Raw genomic sequence first — 17,578 nt, forward strand, 5'->3', positions numbered from 1 at the left:
CAGCAGAGGGTGCCAGTCAGGACTCTGCCCCCATCTTTGCCTCCATCATGGGCAGCAGTGACAGCCTTTCCAGCCCTGGGAAGCCCCTGGCCTCAGGTGGGTAGGGACTACCAACCAGTACACTTGTTTTCCTCTGCAGCCCCTGCTGCCCTGGGCTTCTCCACCAAAGTGCTCAATGCCACTGCTGTGCAGGCCTCCTGGGAGCTGCCACCCCAGCTGGGGCCTATCCAAGGCTTCAAACTGTTTCACCGCAAGCTGCCTGCTGCCCATTTTGAGGGGCCCCTCCTGGCTAACAGCATCAACTCCTTCCTCTACACAGACCTGGGTGAGGCTCTGAACCTTCTTGCGCCGTCCAAGGCTTGCCCTTCTCAGTGTGATCTTGCCCCAGGCACTGAGCTTCCGGCCCAGAAATGCCCAGCCCCTTCACATTCCCTTGCTCCCCACAGAACCAGCTGCCCTCTATGAGAGCAAGCTGCAGGCGTTCAATGGCAATGGGGATGGAAACAGCAGTGCCCACTGTCTCACTGCGTGATGTGCCCCTGGCCACCCCTGGTGAGTGGGGTCTGGTAGGAGGGTAGTAGGGCTGGGGTCAGGTCAGAGCAAGCCCCTCTTGATAGGACCCATGGCTGCCAGTCTTCAGAGAAGAGAAGGGCTGGGCTTCACCTCCAACCCTGGTCCTTTCTCTGACAGATGGCACAGTGTCCACAGAGTCCAAGGCTGGGTGCTCTTGCAGTCAGGGTGAGAGCAGCCCATTGCCTGGGGTTGTGGTGGGCATCCATGTGGGCCTTGCTGCCCTCATCGTTTGCCTCCTCTGCCTCTTCCTGGGCTGGAGACATAGGTAAGGACCAGGTAAGGGCTAATGTGGGAAATCTGCCAGGGAGAAAGTCTGCATCACTGTGGCACAGGACCAAAGAGAGCAGAAAAGAGCCCTGATCGATTACTGATCAATTTTACCAATGAGGAGACTCAGGCAGAGAGAGGAAGCCAATTCTTTTCAGAGCTGTTTGGTGCCAGGGGCAGGAGGAGGTCTGGTGGGCTACATGAGCAGAGCAGAGAGAACTGGGGATCCCAAAACAAAGGACAAGGGCAGCAGAAATGAGCTAGAGCCAGTTCCCTGCCATCCAGCGGCATGAAGAGGGGCTCACCCTCTCCATCCCTGGGGAGCATGGAGCAGTAGGAGGGGTTAGGAGCCATGAGAGGCAGAGGAGGCACCAGACAGACCATGCTGCTGCCCCCCTTCCTACCCGGGCAGCCTCCTCTGCAAACAGGGGTCCCAGGAATGTTGGGCAGTGCCTTGGACTGCCTCGGACAGAGCTGGGGGCTGTCAAGGCCAGACTCAGAGTGGAGGAAAGCCGGGGGAGAAGACTGAACTCACCACCGAGGTGAGGGAGATTCTGTGATGGGGAATGAGTGCGGGAAACTGGGTTGTTTCAGGCCTTGGTCCAGAGGCCTGACCTCCTTCACCCTCAGGCAGCCGTGAAACAGCTGCCCTTGGCCTAGGGCTCTCCAAGTTGGCTCCCTCCAAGATGCCACTGACTCCGGATACACCAAAGAATCTACCTCACCTGTCTCTGTCACCCTGGAGTCAGGAAAAGAACCAAAAATCCCTCTCAGCCCCTCTCCAGGGAGGGGCAGGACTGGCCATAGGTGGAGAGGAGAGGGTGTGTTTTCTCTGTTCCTCTCGACCTCGAGAAATGGGAGAATCTGCATCCATTTCCCCAACACCAAATAATCTCAAACTAAACCAAGCCCAGCTGGGAGTTACCCCCAACCTAGTTACTCCTGTCTCATAACCCCACCCAATATATTTACCTCTTCTTGATCCAAATATGAACCTGCCCAAAAACATACAGCTTTAAGGGTTCCCCACAAAGGGGGAGGTAGGGGAAGGGGGTCTGTCATCACCTCCATCTCACAACCTGAGGCCCTCCATTCTGAAATCTGTCTGTCTCCTCATGCCCAAGCTGAGCTCTACCTAGGGACAGACAACCTGTATTCCTTGTGGTCTGAGCGGGCAGGTGGCAAAGGGAGTGCTGAGTTCCTTGCCTCCCTTCTCCCTACAATGTAAGAGTCCTGAATAGTTGAGCTCAAATGAGCTTCTCTAAGCAACCAAATACCCATTTTCCCCTTCCCAGATCCAAAGCACTGGCTCCTTTTCAGGGGGGCATCCTTACCCATTTGATTTCTATTTTTGAAAGAGATTAGTTTGAGTCGGGGTTTTGGCAGTCCTGAATCACTTGTAGAATGAGCACAGAGGCTGGGGAGCACCCCCATCTCCCCTCCCTCAACTTAGGCTCCAAAGAGCACCACAGTCCCTCCTCATTCAGCTCTGCCATGCTCTAAAACCAAAGCCTCAGCCACTCCCTCAATCAACCTCTCTCCAAGGCTGCCCAGTATTGTGCCAAATAGGGAAGGGCCTTGGGGGAAGGAAAGCCCATGGCTTAGAGGACCACAGAATTGTCTCCTGTGCTCTTGTAATGCTAGTACCAATGACAAGACTGCAGTAAGGCTGGGCCCTGGCCCTCCACAACATGCCCTCTGCATAAGGCACCGCAGCAGCTGTAACTAAGAAATGTGGCTGGGGAGCAGGGGGCTGAGAATAGCCCCAAACATCAAGTCCTTGAGGAAATGACATCCTCTCCTCTGGTTGGGCCTGGTCTAACCGGCTTGTTGGAAATAAATAACCAAAATGAAAAAATAAATTAGGATCTGGTTAATGCTTTCAGTTGAAAGGGAAACTTGGGGGAGGGGAGTGATGAGGTGGTGAGAAAGGGCAGTTCCAGATCTTTCAGGGGATGCTGCATTCAGACTGTTAACTATATTCAGTAGTTTGCTAGAAAAGAGCAATATGAACCCCTATTGGTATAAGGCATCCATCTAGAGAAACCAGCACGTTAACAAAAGATTATTTTCTTTTATAGAGATGAGGTCTCACTATGTTGCCCAGGTTGATCTCCTGGCTCAAGTGATCCTCCCGCCTTAGCCTCCTGAATAGCTACTGACATGCAGCACTGTACCTGGCTGAAAGATTCTGTTTACTAGAGACTAGAGCAGTGTGGTGGGAAGGGCCAAGGGCTGCTAGGGGACACCTTTCCCTGGGAGAGAATGGAGACCCAGCCCCCTCCCCATATCATTAGACCTAAAGTAATAAGGTAACTACAGTGGGGTTGGTGGCTTCCAGAACACTGGCTCCAGCTAGAGCTGGAGGGGAACAAGAACACAGAAGCAGATCAGGGCTTTAAATAATCATCACGATAGAATAGAAGGATACAAACCAAAGGTACTCAGTCCATGGCTGGACTGACTGTAGGGAAGACAGCCATAGCTCATATCCCATCACCTCGAAAATTCTTCCGCCAAACTGCCACCCCCAGCCCCATGACTAAACCACAAGCCACAGGAAAGTTTAGAAACCATTCCTTTCTTTATTAAACATAGCTTGCAAGTGATAAATATTACAAAGTTTTTTTTTCTTTTAATCCTTTCTCCAAAAATTAGCTTATTATTTGAATCTGTCACTGCTGAAATGCTCAGCAGCATCTGAAACAGATGGGAGTGTATTTGCCTTTTTGAAAACCAGTTTCTATTGGTCTTAGTTTTTTCATTTTATTTCCCAAACACAATGCAGAAAATCAGAATGAGTTAAAAAAGAAATAAAGGAAACTTAAAGAGAGTTGTGCAAAAGGGTCTTGTTCCCCTCCCACCCACCCTATTAAGGGAAGGCCATTCCCCATCCCACCTCCCTGCTCCCCACCCCCCAACCCCAATCTATCCTTCCACCTTCACCAGGGCTTCACCCATCACCCTGTACCCTCTCCAGGCTTTATTGGCCAAGAACCTAAAGAACAGAGTAGGAGTACTCAGCCCAGGCTGTGTGGAAATTGGGCCCCTGAAGGAGACAGACTGTGAAACAGCTGCCTTTAGTGGGGTTCAGATGAAATCTGAGGAAAGGAGTCAGAATGTGGGCTGTGTCTTCGCTCTCCTATTTTATCACCAAGATGAGGAAGTTCCATATCCTGTAGCTCACAAAGGGAGTAAATAATTGGAGCACCAACATGAGGCATTCAATTGTCAAACGCCCTTAAGGGCTCTGTGGCTGGCTGTGGGATGGGGCTTGGGGCCTGGTACCTGCCATCAAATGACTAGAGGCATAAAGACAAAGACGTCACTGGTCTGACATCCTGGACATTACTCTGCTGCCTCTCCAAAGTGAAGGGTAACGGTAGAGGACTGGCAGTTCTCCAAGGGCATTGTCATACACATAACCACTCCAACGCTGGTCACTTTCATTTCCTCCCTGGTTTCTCAGCCCAACACTTCCCTCACCTCAAATAGTTTTTGGGTTTTGGCAGGTGGGGAAAGAAGCATAGAATTTTAAATTTGATGGCCAGATGATCTCCCTCTTCACTTCACAGATAAGAAAATTGAGACCCAGAAAATTAAGTACCAAAGATCACGTAGCAAGTTAGTAGGAGACCCCAGGTCTCCAGATTGTAACCCCCTTAACCCCTTTTGTGTTGGTGGGTTTTACTCTACGCAGTCCTGGACCAGGAGGTCACGGCTTTCACAGGAGCCCAGCCTCACCTCAGTTCACACTGCCTAAGACTGTGCAGATGGATGTGGCTCTCGTTAGGTGAAATCTCCTCAGGATGACTTATTAAAATCTTTTCTATCATCCTCTGACAAGCCACCCTCAAAGGCCCGTGAGACTAGGTTCTTTCTTTTTTGAGGAGGTGGGGTGGGGGAAGTCCCTTGCATAAGAAAGCTTGACACTGAATTTTGTTATATAGGTATATTGTATATATGCTGATGCAATCAGAGGAAAAAAAACAGTGCAAATACAATTACAATTCATAATAATACTTGGTTTCGATGTCCCCGGGAACTGCCCCATTCCTCGGCTACCTCCCAACCCCCAGCACTTCCCCACAGTATCAACCTAATGCTGGGGGGTAGGGAGGGTGGGCAGGTTAGGGTAGGGAGTGGGCTCTGCCAAGGCAGTGCTGGTGACCCGGAGGGACTACTCCAGGGTGGGGAGGCAAGGCACAAATTAGGGGTGGGTGGTGGGGGAGGTGGCATCTCTAAGGAGGGATGGGGTTGGAGGAGCTGCCAGTCTCAGTGTGCTGGGCCCAGCCCACTCCCCTACCCACCCTCCACAGCCCTGCCTCCCTACCCCCTCCCCTTCCCCAGAAACCCTTTTGCACGGATCATACACAAACGGGCACATTACAAAATGACATAACACAGTTTCACAATATCCATGGCTAGGGCTTTTTTTTCTCTTTTTCAGTTTTTTTTTTTTTTTCTACACAATGTACAATTCCTTTTAAATGGATCAAGAAATAGCTTATATACACGAATGAGTCCTTGTTATAACATCTCGGCAGCAAATATCATAAGCTAATGAAGGTCTTGATGGAAAGGATGGGAGCCTAGGACTGACTGGGGTGGGGGTAGGGGGTGTGGAGAGAAGGGTTATGCCTTCTGGAGGAGTGGGGAGAAAAGGGAATGACTGGGGAAAAGGAACAAAAGTAAAATATCAAGAAGCATCTTTACAAAGCAGTTCTATAGCTAATTCCTTTTAAAGGGGAAAGGAAAGGTAACCAAAGCAGGAAAACATTTATCTCCGTGTCTTAAAAAAAATTGTCTACCATACATATATCCAAAAATGTGGGGAAAATACTTATTCCAGGGATGGAGGGAGTCCAGATGCTGTGGTCAAATTATAAAATAAAATTGACAAATAAGAACCTCTGTCCCCCAGTTTCACCCAAGCCTTACTGCTACTCCACTCATTTCAGGCTTCTAGGAAGTAAGACACCAACCGTAAACTACTACTTTTAGTGCCTCTGGGGATGGAGGAAGCCAGGCAGAACTGGTGGGATCCTCACTCTCCTATAATGCTTCAAACAGAGGGTCTTTCCTCCTATCCTTAGGGCATGAGGTTTAGTGTCTACACAGCCCAGAGCCTGGAGATGGATAGTAACAAGTAGACTTGGAGGGACACAAGGCAATCAGTGATGAAAAGGAGAAACAGAACTGAGGGAGAAAGGACGAGGAAGGAGGAGGGAAGGGAGGAGGTGGAAGGCTAATACTTTACCATGATTAGGGAGACCTCACCTCCATCACTAATCCCTGGGAAGAGTATAAAAATGGGGAGAAGAGAGGGTAAGAAATCAAACCTCAGCGGTTGAACAAAGGGTCACAGAGCTATACTAGTCAAGAAGCAGCTTCTATGTAACTGACCCTGAGGGGATATAAACAGGGAAGATTCCACCATCTCCCTTATGGCCTCAGCACCTAAGCAGGCACTCGACTATGGGCTTTCCTTCTCCATGATTCCCCATCTCTACACATCTTACTTCCAAACCCCATTCTAAGGTGGCCTGGCTCCCAGGGAAAGGACTCAGCTCAGGGCAGGGCAGGGACGGCCCCCAGCCAGACGGTATTGCACATTCTCTGTTCCTTACTTTTAATCTCAACTGACAAACTTGGGCATCTCGTACCTCTGAGCACCTCTGAGCTTGGGGAGAGGGAGACATAACAGAAATGGCACTTCATCATGAGGGAGGGAGAGGCTAGACAGACATGCCACAAGGCAAGATGACTTGTAGGGAAAATATTTTTTTAAAAAAAAGCTTCCAATTTTGTGGAAGAGAGAAAAACAAAACCAAACAATTTATCCAGTGCTTTCAAAGCACAGAGGGCAAAGAAAAGATGTAAGAATATATCTTTATATATATATATATAATTTTAAAATAATCCCAGACCCAGTTCCATTAACCCCCCTCCCTCTCCCACCACTTACAGTCAGGGGTACCACATTCCCCAGAAAAATACTCGAAAAGACCCAATCACTACCTGTTACTAGCATCTAGCTTCCAGATCATTTCACCACTGGGGGAGCCAGACACTGGCTGCATCTCTGCTCCTTTAAGTGCTCAATGAATTTGGGGGAAGGGAGGAAAGAAAAAAGCCAGGAAGGCCCGTAGGGCCAGTATAATCACCCACAGTGGCACTGGGGTATGGGGAGTAGAGGCCAGAGTAGGCGAACTGAGCCTGATTTTAGCTCTTTCTCCCACTCCACCTCCAAATTTTATGGGGAAGATGTGCAGTTTGTGTGTGTTAATTTTAAAAGTGCCTTCTATAAAAAAATTACTTAATTTTAAAAAATAAAAGTGGGGAAACTTCCTCAGGTGACTTTAAAGGGCAAAACATTAAACTTCCCCTCATTCTTCTCTGCTGAGAACATTCCCCCCAGTGCACTCTGGCAGCTTCTGAAGCCAGAGGCAAGTGGGTGTACACTATGAGAAGAGCATAAACCCGTACCTTTAAGGGGCTTCCCTTACTTTAAAAACAGCCTGGTCCACTCCCTCTTCCCACAGTGTGGGCAAATGGGATGCTAATCTCCCCAATCCCCAGAACAGCAACATTGCACAATTCAATTCATTCTCTACATTAGTAGCGCTTTAAAAAAAAAAAAAAAGGGCAAAATTAATATTGGGGGTGGGGGTGGGGGTAACAACAACTACTTGTACAGCAGAAGTCCTAAGCTGGTTTTGACATGAGCTGTTTGGCTTTGAGCAGTTAGTTCTGCAGTTGATGCAGCAGAGTAAGGACAGGACTCCAACCTGATTGTGTGCCCCCAGCCTCTCATCTCCTGGCACTCAGAGGGTGAAATAATAGGCAAATATGAGAATCTCAACTGTTGGGAGATAAATCCCTTCTTTCCACTAAGTCTATTTCCTTCTGACTCATTCATGTCCATCCAACTTGTGGAACATCCAGCAAACTCAGCCTTGGAACAGCCGTTCCTCTGTGTTATAGATGGGGCTATGATTAGAGGGGATAGAATTTTTAAAAGCAGGGTGGTGTGAGGGAGAATTTCACAAAGAATGCAAGATGAAATAATTTTGAGCTGGTTGGCCTGGAATAGACTTCCGTGTTCCCACTGGGGTCTGAAGATGGGTCTTATTTCTCCAACACCCAGAAGGGCAGGACCTAGTTTCAGTCCTCCCTGGCTCATAATTAAGCCCATCATAACTCTTTCTCCCTTTCTTCTACGGGTAAATTCCAGAGTGGCTAAGTTTTAAAGCTTCTCCCTCTAGGCTCTTTTGCCTCATTCTTAGAGCCCAACTTCACGACTAAAGACTGCCCCTCAAATTGTCCAACCCCCAAACACCCACAGCTGGGGTGCTATTCGTCCTTGTTCAATGACCCCCAACCCGTGCCCTCCTCCAGTTAAGTGCATTCAAAACTTTTGCCCCTAACACTCCTAGACATGTCCTACTTGGCAGCTGGGACCCCTACTGCAATCTGCAATGCTCCTATCATTGAACTGAATATCACTGTGTTTACCAAAAAAAAAAAAAAAAAGGAAGAAAAGGAAAAAGAAAAAGATTGGTTGTGGGGGGAGGTTTAACCATCCACTGAACAAAGGGAGGACACATAGCATCATTAAAAATGGCAATAATCATAGCATAAAACAACTTTAGAAACACATATCAGAGGGCTTAGATTCTCCCCAGGACCTCATTTTGACCTCTATCAGAGGTAAAGATCCACCTCACTGTTAAAGAAAATTGAAGAGAGAAGACAGAGCGGCAGAAGAACAGATCGCAGCAGTGTAAGTAAAGGGGAGGTGGCAGGGCAGGGCGTGTTTTCTTGCTGATTTCTATTTTTTGTCTTCTGTTTTTCTGTTTTGCTTTCCGTGTATGGTAGGCACCAGTACAGGCACTGCATGCGACAGAAGTTGGGGGAATGAAAGAGGAAAGGGATAAAGGATTCAAGGATGGGGCAGTACAATTGGAACAGGCGTTATTTCTGTCCACTGATGGACTGCGATATAGACCGGGGAGGGATCATGTCTAAAAGGTATTCACGCTGTCGGTCTGCCAAACTGGGGCCTTTGTGTCCTCCGATGCCAGTATTCAAGTATGCAATGTTGACACCTGGACCCAGGAGACAAAAGTGGAGGGCAGGTATTAAAAGAGGAAATAACATTCCCTTCCACTCTACCCTCCAGCTGCAGAGTTGGAGATGGAGAGGAAACAGAATTTACCAGCATCTGGCCAGACTTGGTTAGCTTTATTTCAATGGTAACTTTCTTTTTCTTTTTCTTTTTTTTTTTTGAGATGGAGTCTCACTCTGTCATCCAGGCTGGAGTGCAGTGGCGTGATCTTGGCTCATTGCAATCTCCGCCTCCCAAGTTCAAGCAATTCTTCTGCCTCAGCCTCCCAAGTAGCTGGGACTAAAGGTGTATGCCATCATGTCCGGCTAATTATTGTATTTTTAGTAGAGATGGGGTTTCACCATGTTGGTCAGGCTGGTCTTGAACTCCTGACCTCATGATCTGCCTGCCTCAGCCTCCCAAAGTGCTGGGATTACAGGTGTGAGCCACCGTGCCCAGCCCTTTTTTTTTTTTTTTTTTTGAGAAGCAGTCTAGCTCTGTCACCCAGGCTAGAGTGCAGTGGCGCGATCTCAGCTCACCTCTGCCACCCAGACTCAAGCAATTCTCCTGCCTCAGCCTCCAGAGTAGCTGGGATTACAGGTATGTGCCACTATTGCCCGGCTAATTTTTGTACTTTTAATAGAGATGGGGTTTCACAACGTTGGCCAGGCTGGTCTTGAACTCCTGACCTCAAATGATCCACCTACTTCGGCCTCCTAAAATGCTGGGATTACAGATGTGAGCCACTGTGCCTGGCCAAGTTTTGGTAAATTTATTTTATTTATTTGAGATGAAATTTCACTCTTATTGCTCAGGCTGGAGTGCAGTGGCACAATCTCGGCTCACCACAACCTCTGCCTCCTGGGTTCAAGCGATTCTCCTGCCTGAGCCTCCTGAGCAGCTGGGATTACAGGCACCCACCACCATGCCTGGCTAATTTTTTGTATTTTTAGTAGAGATGGGGTTTCATCATGTTGGCCAGACTGGTCTTGAACTACTGACCTCAGATGATTCACCTGCTTTGGCCTCCCAAAGTGCTGGGATTACAAGCATGAGCCACTGTGCCCAACACATTTTTCTGTATTTTTAGTAGAGATGGGGTTTCACCATGTTGGCCAGGCTGGTCTCAAACTTCTGATCTCAAGTGATTTGCCCGCCTTGGCCTTTCAAAGTGCTGAGATTACAGGTGTGAGCCACTGCACACAGCGCAGCAACTTTATTTCAATCCCCACTCCTATTCCTAAGCTTTAGAAAAAGGGGAAGTCCTCAAATTTCAGTCCTACCAGGAATAATGAACATGCTCCTGACAGTATAGGAGAGATAAGTGAAAACAGTAGTGAGAGGAAAATGAGTAAGACAGAGAGATAGAATCATTAAATCAGCTTTAATTTTTCTTTTTTTTTTTTTTTTTTTTTTTTGAGATGGAGTCTTGCTGGAGTCTTGCTCTTGTTGCCCAGGCTGGAGTGCAATGGCATGATCTAGGCTCACTGCAACCTCCCAGGTTCAAGTGATTCTCCTGCCTCAGCCTCCCAAGTAGCTGGGATTACAGGTGCCCACCAACCATGCCTGGCTAATTTTTAAAATATTTTTAGTAGAGACAGGGTTTTGCCATGTTGGCTAGGCTGGTCTCGAACTCCTGACCTTGTGATCCGCCTGCCTCAGCCTCCCAAAGTGCTGGGATTAAGGTTTCAGCCACCTTGCCTGGCCCTGGCTTTTGATTTTGAGGCTGCAGATTATGAGAAATATCCCTGGATCATTCAAACACAGTTAACCCTGTTGTCCCAGCCAAAATAGATCAATAATCACATGTATACTGAAGGCATATTAAAAGTTATAATAATTTATAATGATAGGATCTGGGTCATTTTCACCACCAAAACCCTAGTGCACTGTGGCTGGCATATAATATGAATTTAGCAAACATTTGCTGAATAATAAAAGAGTGAGGACATATGCTCTAGAAAGAAAAGAAAGTAAAGGAAGGAACAATTCCCTTAAAGGGGTTACTACAGAATGGTGTACTAACAGTTGACCCATGAGAAACATTTTCAGATTAATCCTTCTTACCTGGCATACCAAGGAGGCCACCTGGCACAGACAACTGGGGTGCCTGTGCAAAGTTTGAAAGCATGGAGCGGGCAGATGTGGGTATGCCACGCTGGAGGCTGCTCTGGGGCTGTGGAGCCTGCAATGATGAGGAGACAGTTGATACAACTTTGCTATGATAGAATGTTAAATGAGGGCAAAGATAAGGGAGTACAGAAGAAGAATATGATTTCCCACAATAGAAAAGACAAATTATGATAAATGGTTGATAAACATTCTAAAAAAATCAGGATCAGGGAAAAAGTTCCTTACCTGCCGAAGCGTATGATGTCTCATGATGGTCTCCTGTTTACTGACACTGGACACAGCTGGAGCCGTAGTCGGGGAAAGGGCTGCCTGCTGCTGTAATCGCTGTTCAATTTCCTGTTGGGAGTCATCAGATTAGGTTGACAGGACAGCACCCAATTTCCTTTTTTTTTTTTTTTTTTTTTTAAATAGAGACATGGTCCCACTTTGTTGCCCAGGCTGGTCTTGAACTCCTGGGTTCAAGCAATCCTCTCACCTTAGCCTCCCCAAAGTGCTGGGATTACAGGCATGAATCACTGCGCCCAGCCCACCCGATTTCCTAACCAGAAAACCTAGAGGTGTTCTTACCTCTAATGTTGTTGGCTAGTTGGTGGAATATGGAAAAGGCAAAAAAGTTTGGTAGGGTGGTACACTGAGATTTCTGGGTATAAGCAGCTAACCTGCTTCATTGATCAAGGGATCCTCCTCTCTCTCTCTCTCCAGGAAAGCTGGCTCTCAGAAGTTGGCTGGAGGTGATGAATTAATTAAGGCTGATGAATTACTGGGGTTTTATTTTATCACTTTTTTTCTTTCTTATTTTTAAAAAAATTTTATTTTTTACTACCAGTCCTATAGCATAAATGGGTTTTATTTTTTACTCCTGCCTACCCCATCTTCCAAAAAGTTCATGATGCTAACCAAACAAGGCAGTCTGATGGGTAGAATGGGAAATAAGAAGGATCTGAGTTTTCCAACACATTTTTCCCTCTCTAAGATATTCTCATCCTATTACTACAACATGAGATGTTCACATACTCTAGAACCACTAGCTCTTCACTGGGTTACTTCAAAATTCACTCTCTTGTCATTTCCTGTCAAATATACGCTACAAATAACTACTACTAAGAGATTTCCAGTACAAATATAAATTCTTCCCACCAAAATCTTTTATTTGTTTTAGGAGAAAATGAAGATGAGAATAGATAGAGTGCTATAGAAAAGCCAAGAGCCCCAAGCTTTCTGTCCCTTTCTGTTAACCTCAGCCATTATATTTTACCATGTTCTTAATCAGAATGCTCCGTCAAATGGAAACACGATCAAATGAAAAGGAGACAAAAAGGGAACCTCTGGACCTGTGGGGATCACATGAACCACTCCTGCAAACTAGAAGGCACGACCCTTTGGAAAAAACAAACTGTGGCAGGTGGGCTGGTGAGTTCAGAATTCTTACCTGTTCCTGCTGTAGGGCTTTCACGAACGCATTTTTCAGCCGGTTGGTATGTTCAGCTTTTAGAGCCTTCTTCTGGTTGGAGGTCATACACTGCTCACATAGAATCTTACCATTCTTTTCTTGCTTCCAGTGAGGGGTAAAATCTGTGCGGCACTGGGCACATACAAAGGGTTCAACCCGCAGAAGTGAGGCACAGCTTTTGCCTAGATACCAACAAAAATAGTCAGTGGCTTTACATTTCCTGTCTCCTCTGTTTCTCTTAATCAAATAGATCTTTTCAAGGAGTTTATTCTGATGAATTAAAGAAAGAGACTCTACAAAAATAATATTCTATAATTTACAAAATGCTTTTATTTCATCTGATTACCACAATTATCACTTTAGGGAATTCAGACAGTATCATTCTCCTTCACAAATTAGGAAAGAAGTCTAAGAAATGTAGCTTCTAACTGATAAAGCTGGGATGTTTCCTGATTTTCTACTATATCACACTGAGAAGAAAATCCTGCATCAATTCAAAGTCAAAGGACTCTGTCTAACTCAACCAATACTTTTGCTTCTTAGTATCTCCTTACCTCACACTGTTCTTATCCCTGTCATATACATTTAGTTTTAAATAGTTATCAGTGTCTGAATTATTCACTTTGTGATCTATTTATAGGTAACATTGTTTCCTCTGGGCACTTTCCTTTACTGTCAGTTTTTCTTCGTTAAGTCCACATGTTTAGAAATTCAAGTTTAATAACTTCGGTTAGTCTAGACTGTATGATGATAATACTCTATAGTATGGTTTAGTATTGGTTTACAGCTTTTTATATGGTCTTTCTTAGTTATCTATATCAATGTGTCTAGTTTCTCAACTGTAAGCATTCAAAGTTCAGGTACTAAATACAGAAATTCAGTACAATGTTGCAAAAACACTGACATTAAAAATAGAAGTTCCAGGGCAGGCATGGTGGCTCACACCTGTAATCCTGGCACTTTGGAAGGCCAAGGCAGGCAGATCATTTGAAGACAGGAGTTTGAGATCAGCCAGGCCAAAACAGCAAAACCCTGTCTCTACTAAAAATAGAAAAAATTAGCTAAGTGTGGTGGCACACATCTGCAATTCCAGCGACTTTGAAAGCTGAGGCACAAGAATTGCTTGGGGCAGGTGTGGTGGCTCATGCCTGTAACTCCAACACTTTGGGAGGCCGAGGCGGGTGGATCACCTGAGGTTAGGAGTTTGAAACCAGCCTCACCAACACTGTGAAATACCGTCTCTACTAAAAATACAAAAATTAGCCAGGCATGGTGGCAGGCGCCTGTAATCCTAGCTACTCGGGAGGCTGAGGCAAGAGAACTGCTTGAACCTGGGAGGCATAGGTTACAGTGAGCTGAGATCACACCATTGCACTCTTTGGCCTGGGTGACAGAGCAAGACTCCGTCTCAAAAAAAAAAGAATTGCTTGAAGTCAGGAGGCAGAGGTTGCAGTGAGCTGAGTTCACGCCTCTGTACTCTAGCCTGGGTGACAGAATAAGACTCTGTCTCAAAAAAACCAAACCAAAACAAAACAAAACAAAAAAAACATCTGGGCATGGTGGTGTATGCCTGTGGTCCCAGCTACTCAGGTGGCTGAAATGGAAGGATGGCTTTAGCCTGGGAAGTCAAGGCTGCAGAGAGCTGAGATCACATCACTGCACTCCAGCCTAGGCGACAGAGTCAGACCCTGTCTCAAAAAAACAACAAAAAAAAAAAAAAGAGAGAGAAAGAAGTTCTATTTATCAAATTATGTAGCATCATGCTACCCACCATTTAAAAGAACTAAACAAAATACAGTCAGTCTTCAATGTTATTGACAGGTTCTTTGAGACTGTGATTTCAGTGAAACAACATACAACATGATCAATCTTTTTTTCTCATCAATGTTATAATAAAATAGTTGTTTCGCTTAAAGTCACAGTTTCTAAGGAACTATTGATGATGGTAGTGAGGACTCACTGCCCTACAAAAAACATACAAGATAGATAAATACAAATAAAAATATTAAGCCTCAATGATAGCTGACCTCCCAAAAGGAAAAAAACAAGCCGAAGATAGATAGATAAGAACAGTGGCTTATGCCTGTAATCCTAGCACCTTGGGAGTCCGAGGTGAGTGGATCGCCTGAGGTCAGGAGTTCGAGACCAGCATGGCCAACATGACGAAACCCCATCTCTACTAAGAATACAAAAATTAGCCAGGTGTGGTGGCACATGCCTGTAGTCCCAGCTACACGGGAGGCTAAGGCAGGAGAATTGCTTGAACTCGGGAGGCAGAGGTTGCAGTGAACTGAGATTGTGCCACTGTACTCTAGCCACTGCATTCTAGCCTGAGCGACAGAGCGAGACTCCGTCTTAAACAAAAAACAAGAAAAGATAGATAGATAGATAGACAGATAGATAGATATAGATACACACACACACACACACACACACACACACACGCACTCCTAACATGTTGCTCTGAAACAGCCTATAAAGAAGGGAGGGGAGGTGGTTTGATAACAGGAAGCAGGAAGGACAGGTTATTTAATATTGTACAGCACCCTCTGATACTCTGCCTATGTCAGTCAGGCTTGGCAAACATTTGCTTAAATAAAGAGATTGACTAGAAGAAATAGCCTTACCTTGGCTGTCAATGACACTCTGTACGACTTCTTCCAAGCCTACCATGTAGATAAACTCGCTATTGGCTGCACTAGGCAGGAAGTGAAGTAAAGGAGCAGGAGGTTTAGGGGGTGGGATCTCCAGGAGTGTCTTTTCCAGCTGTTTGCGAAGAGCCAATTTGGCTGCAGCCTGTGAGTTGGCAGCATCAGTCATAGCGCTGGGGCTAGGAAGTGGCGAGGACACTCTGTTCACTGTCCCTGGCTGGATATGAGAGGCAAGGTTCATATAGATGGCAGAGGATGTTGTACGCTGACAGGGAACAGAAGAACTTGACTGCTGAAATAGATTGAGAACGGGGTCAATCATGGTATGTAGGAGAAAGGATCAATTCTTATGTTCTTGGCAGAGGACACTGTCTGATCCTGGTTTGGACTACGTAGCTTCTCCAAAATAGGAGGTGGTCAACTTATTCACTGAAAAAGAACTCTGACACATAGGAACAGAGAATGATGATGACTATGAGCTAAAATTGCTAAGAAAGAAATAAAGGCCAAGCATAGTGGCTCATGCCTGTAATCTTAGCACTTTGGGAGACAGAGATGGGCGGATTACTTGAGGTCAGGAGTTTGAGACCAGCCTGGTCAACATGATGAAACCCTGTCTCTATTAAAAATATAAAAATTAGCTGGAAATTCCTTGAACCCAGGAGGCAGAGATTGCAGTGAGCCAAGATTGTGCCACTGCACTCCAGCGTGGGCAACAGAGCAAGACTCCGCCTCAAAAACAAAAAAAAGGAGAGAGAAATAAAGATTTTGCTTTCTGTCACACATTCTTGTGCTTCTTATTCTTTAAATCACTCTCTTCTGGGCAGATTTTTTAGCTCACTGCTGCTCTGCTGTATAACCCTCTCTCCTCTACTACTATTTTAATATAATTCCTCAAAGCTTTTACTCTGGGGACTGCTCTCAATTCAATTCCTACCTAAATAACCATTTTTGTACTAGAGTTTATCTATGTATAAAAACTTAAAACCTATGGCCCTTTCAACAAGCAAAGCAAATAAAGGATTTCACTGTTTCCACATTAGGGCTCGGCTCTCTCTTACCGGTTGGTAATTGATGGCAGGATTCATGTTGGGTGTTGTGGTGCGTACAAGGCCAGGCTTAGGTGGGCCCCGCTGACCTTGTAGCTGGGCTGGGTTTGGTGCAATAACACGTTGAGACATCAGCATGTGTGGAAGGGTAGTATTGGTAGCTGAACGAATGACACTGTGACCCTGGAGGGGAAGAAAAGGAAAAGAACTAATCACATGTGGTATAATATTGCACAAAAGGGAAAACACTGCCCATAATTCATAGCTGAGTAGAAACACAAGAACACAGCCAGGCTTGGTAATTTCATTTAATGGTCTATGGGATAAATCTACCATCATCGTAAATCTGATTAGTGGTTGGGAAGTCCTTGGCTTTCTTTGGTACAAACTAATTCTATAGGGTTAGATAGAAAACTATCTACCCCTTTCCTAGAGAAGCTGGAAGCATTCTCTAGAGAAGAAAAACTAGAGTGGAAAGATGAAAGTTACTCATCCTTCTACTGAAGACTAAATCATGCCATAATGGACCAACAGAACAATCTGTAGTAATAATTAACACCTCTATCATGGCCAGGTTCTTCTATAATCTTCACAAAAGCCCAAAAACAGAGACAGGATTAGACAGGGCCCTCCAACACTAAGATCCCACTATGGGTCACATACCTGTAATGTTCTCAAATTTTGAGGTTCAACCCCTTGGGCCCCAGGCCGGGAGGGAAGCTTAGATAGGCCCTGCTGTCCCACATGGGCAGGAGATGGTTGAACAATAGATGCTGCATTCTGTACAACTGGAGTCTGGGAGAGGGAAGAGAAAATGAGACTGGAAAAGGCCAATAATCAGAGGTGGAAATCTGGTACATTTCTAGACTTTAAAAATTCCTTGTCAGTGTGAGGTTCTTGTCAACTAGGAGGAAAAACCAGAAAAAGGGAGTCAAGGTTTTCTTAAGGCCTAAGACTTAAAAAAAAAAACCTTACTACTACAGACTAAAAAACTATGGACCTAGAGAAGAATGAGCCACCCAACTGAACCTACCTGGGGTAGCCTACTCTCAAACCCGTTTTTCTTTCCTTTCCCTTAGTCCCTTATTTCTAGGGCACATTACCTTCTGGACCACATTCTCTTTCTGTAGCTGACTCTGTCTCAGTTTCTTTAACAGGACCAGTCGGGCTTCTTCCAATCGCAGCTCATCCCTCAACTGCTTGATAAGTTGCTGCCGTTCCTCAATCCCTTTCCCCTAAGGAAACAAGGAGACTGTCAGCTATGGCAGGAGGTACCCAGAATTCCTTCCTGCAAGAGACAATCTTTACTTTTTTTTTTTTTTTGTAACTTTCTAGTCAGTCTGTA

General features: G+C 45.7%; 1 protein-coding gene across 2 annotated transcripts in view; it reads right to left on the reverse strand.

Annotated features, from left to right (window-relative positions):
- Positions 1-3,404: 3,404 nt before the first annotated feature.
- GATAD2B (GATA zinc finger domain containing 2B) overlaps positions 3,405-17,578 on the reverse strand; it is a 120,728-nt gene continuing 106,554 nt past the window's right edge. Inside the window, exons 4-11 of one of the 2 annotated variants that reach the window (XM_021676270.2) lie at positions 17,337-17,468; positions 16,897-17,028; positions 16,246-16,416; positions 15,161-15,476; positions 12,513-12,715; positions 11,309-11,419; positions 11,018-11,135; positions 3,405-8,951 (exon numbers count right to left, since the gene is read on the reverse strand). In XM_021676270.2, coding sequence (XP_021531945.1) covers positions 8,818-8,951; positions 11,018-11,135; positions 11,309-11,419; positions 12,513-12,715; positions 15,161-15,476; positions 16,246-16,416; positions 16,897-17,028; positions 17,337-17,468 — 1,317 coding nt within the window. In that variant the 3' untranslated portion in view covers positions 3,405-8,817. The remainder of the gene's footprint in view (positions 8,952-11,017; positions 11,136-11,308; positions 11,420-12,512; positions 12,716-15,160; positions 15,477-16,245; positions 16,417-16,896; positions 17,029-17,336; positions 17,469-17,578) is intronic. The other variant, XM_021676271.2, reaches the window with a different exon arrangement.

This window comes from Aotus nancymaae, unplaced genomic scaffold, assembly GCF_030222135.1.
Source record: "Aotus nancymaae isolate 86718 unplaced genomic scaffold, 86718_ANA_hifiasm-v0.15.2.pri h1tg000108l, whole genome shotgun sequence".
Classification (NCBI taxonomy): Eukaryota; Metazoa; Chordata; class Mammalia; order Primates; family Aotidae; genus Aotus; species Aotus nancymaae.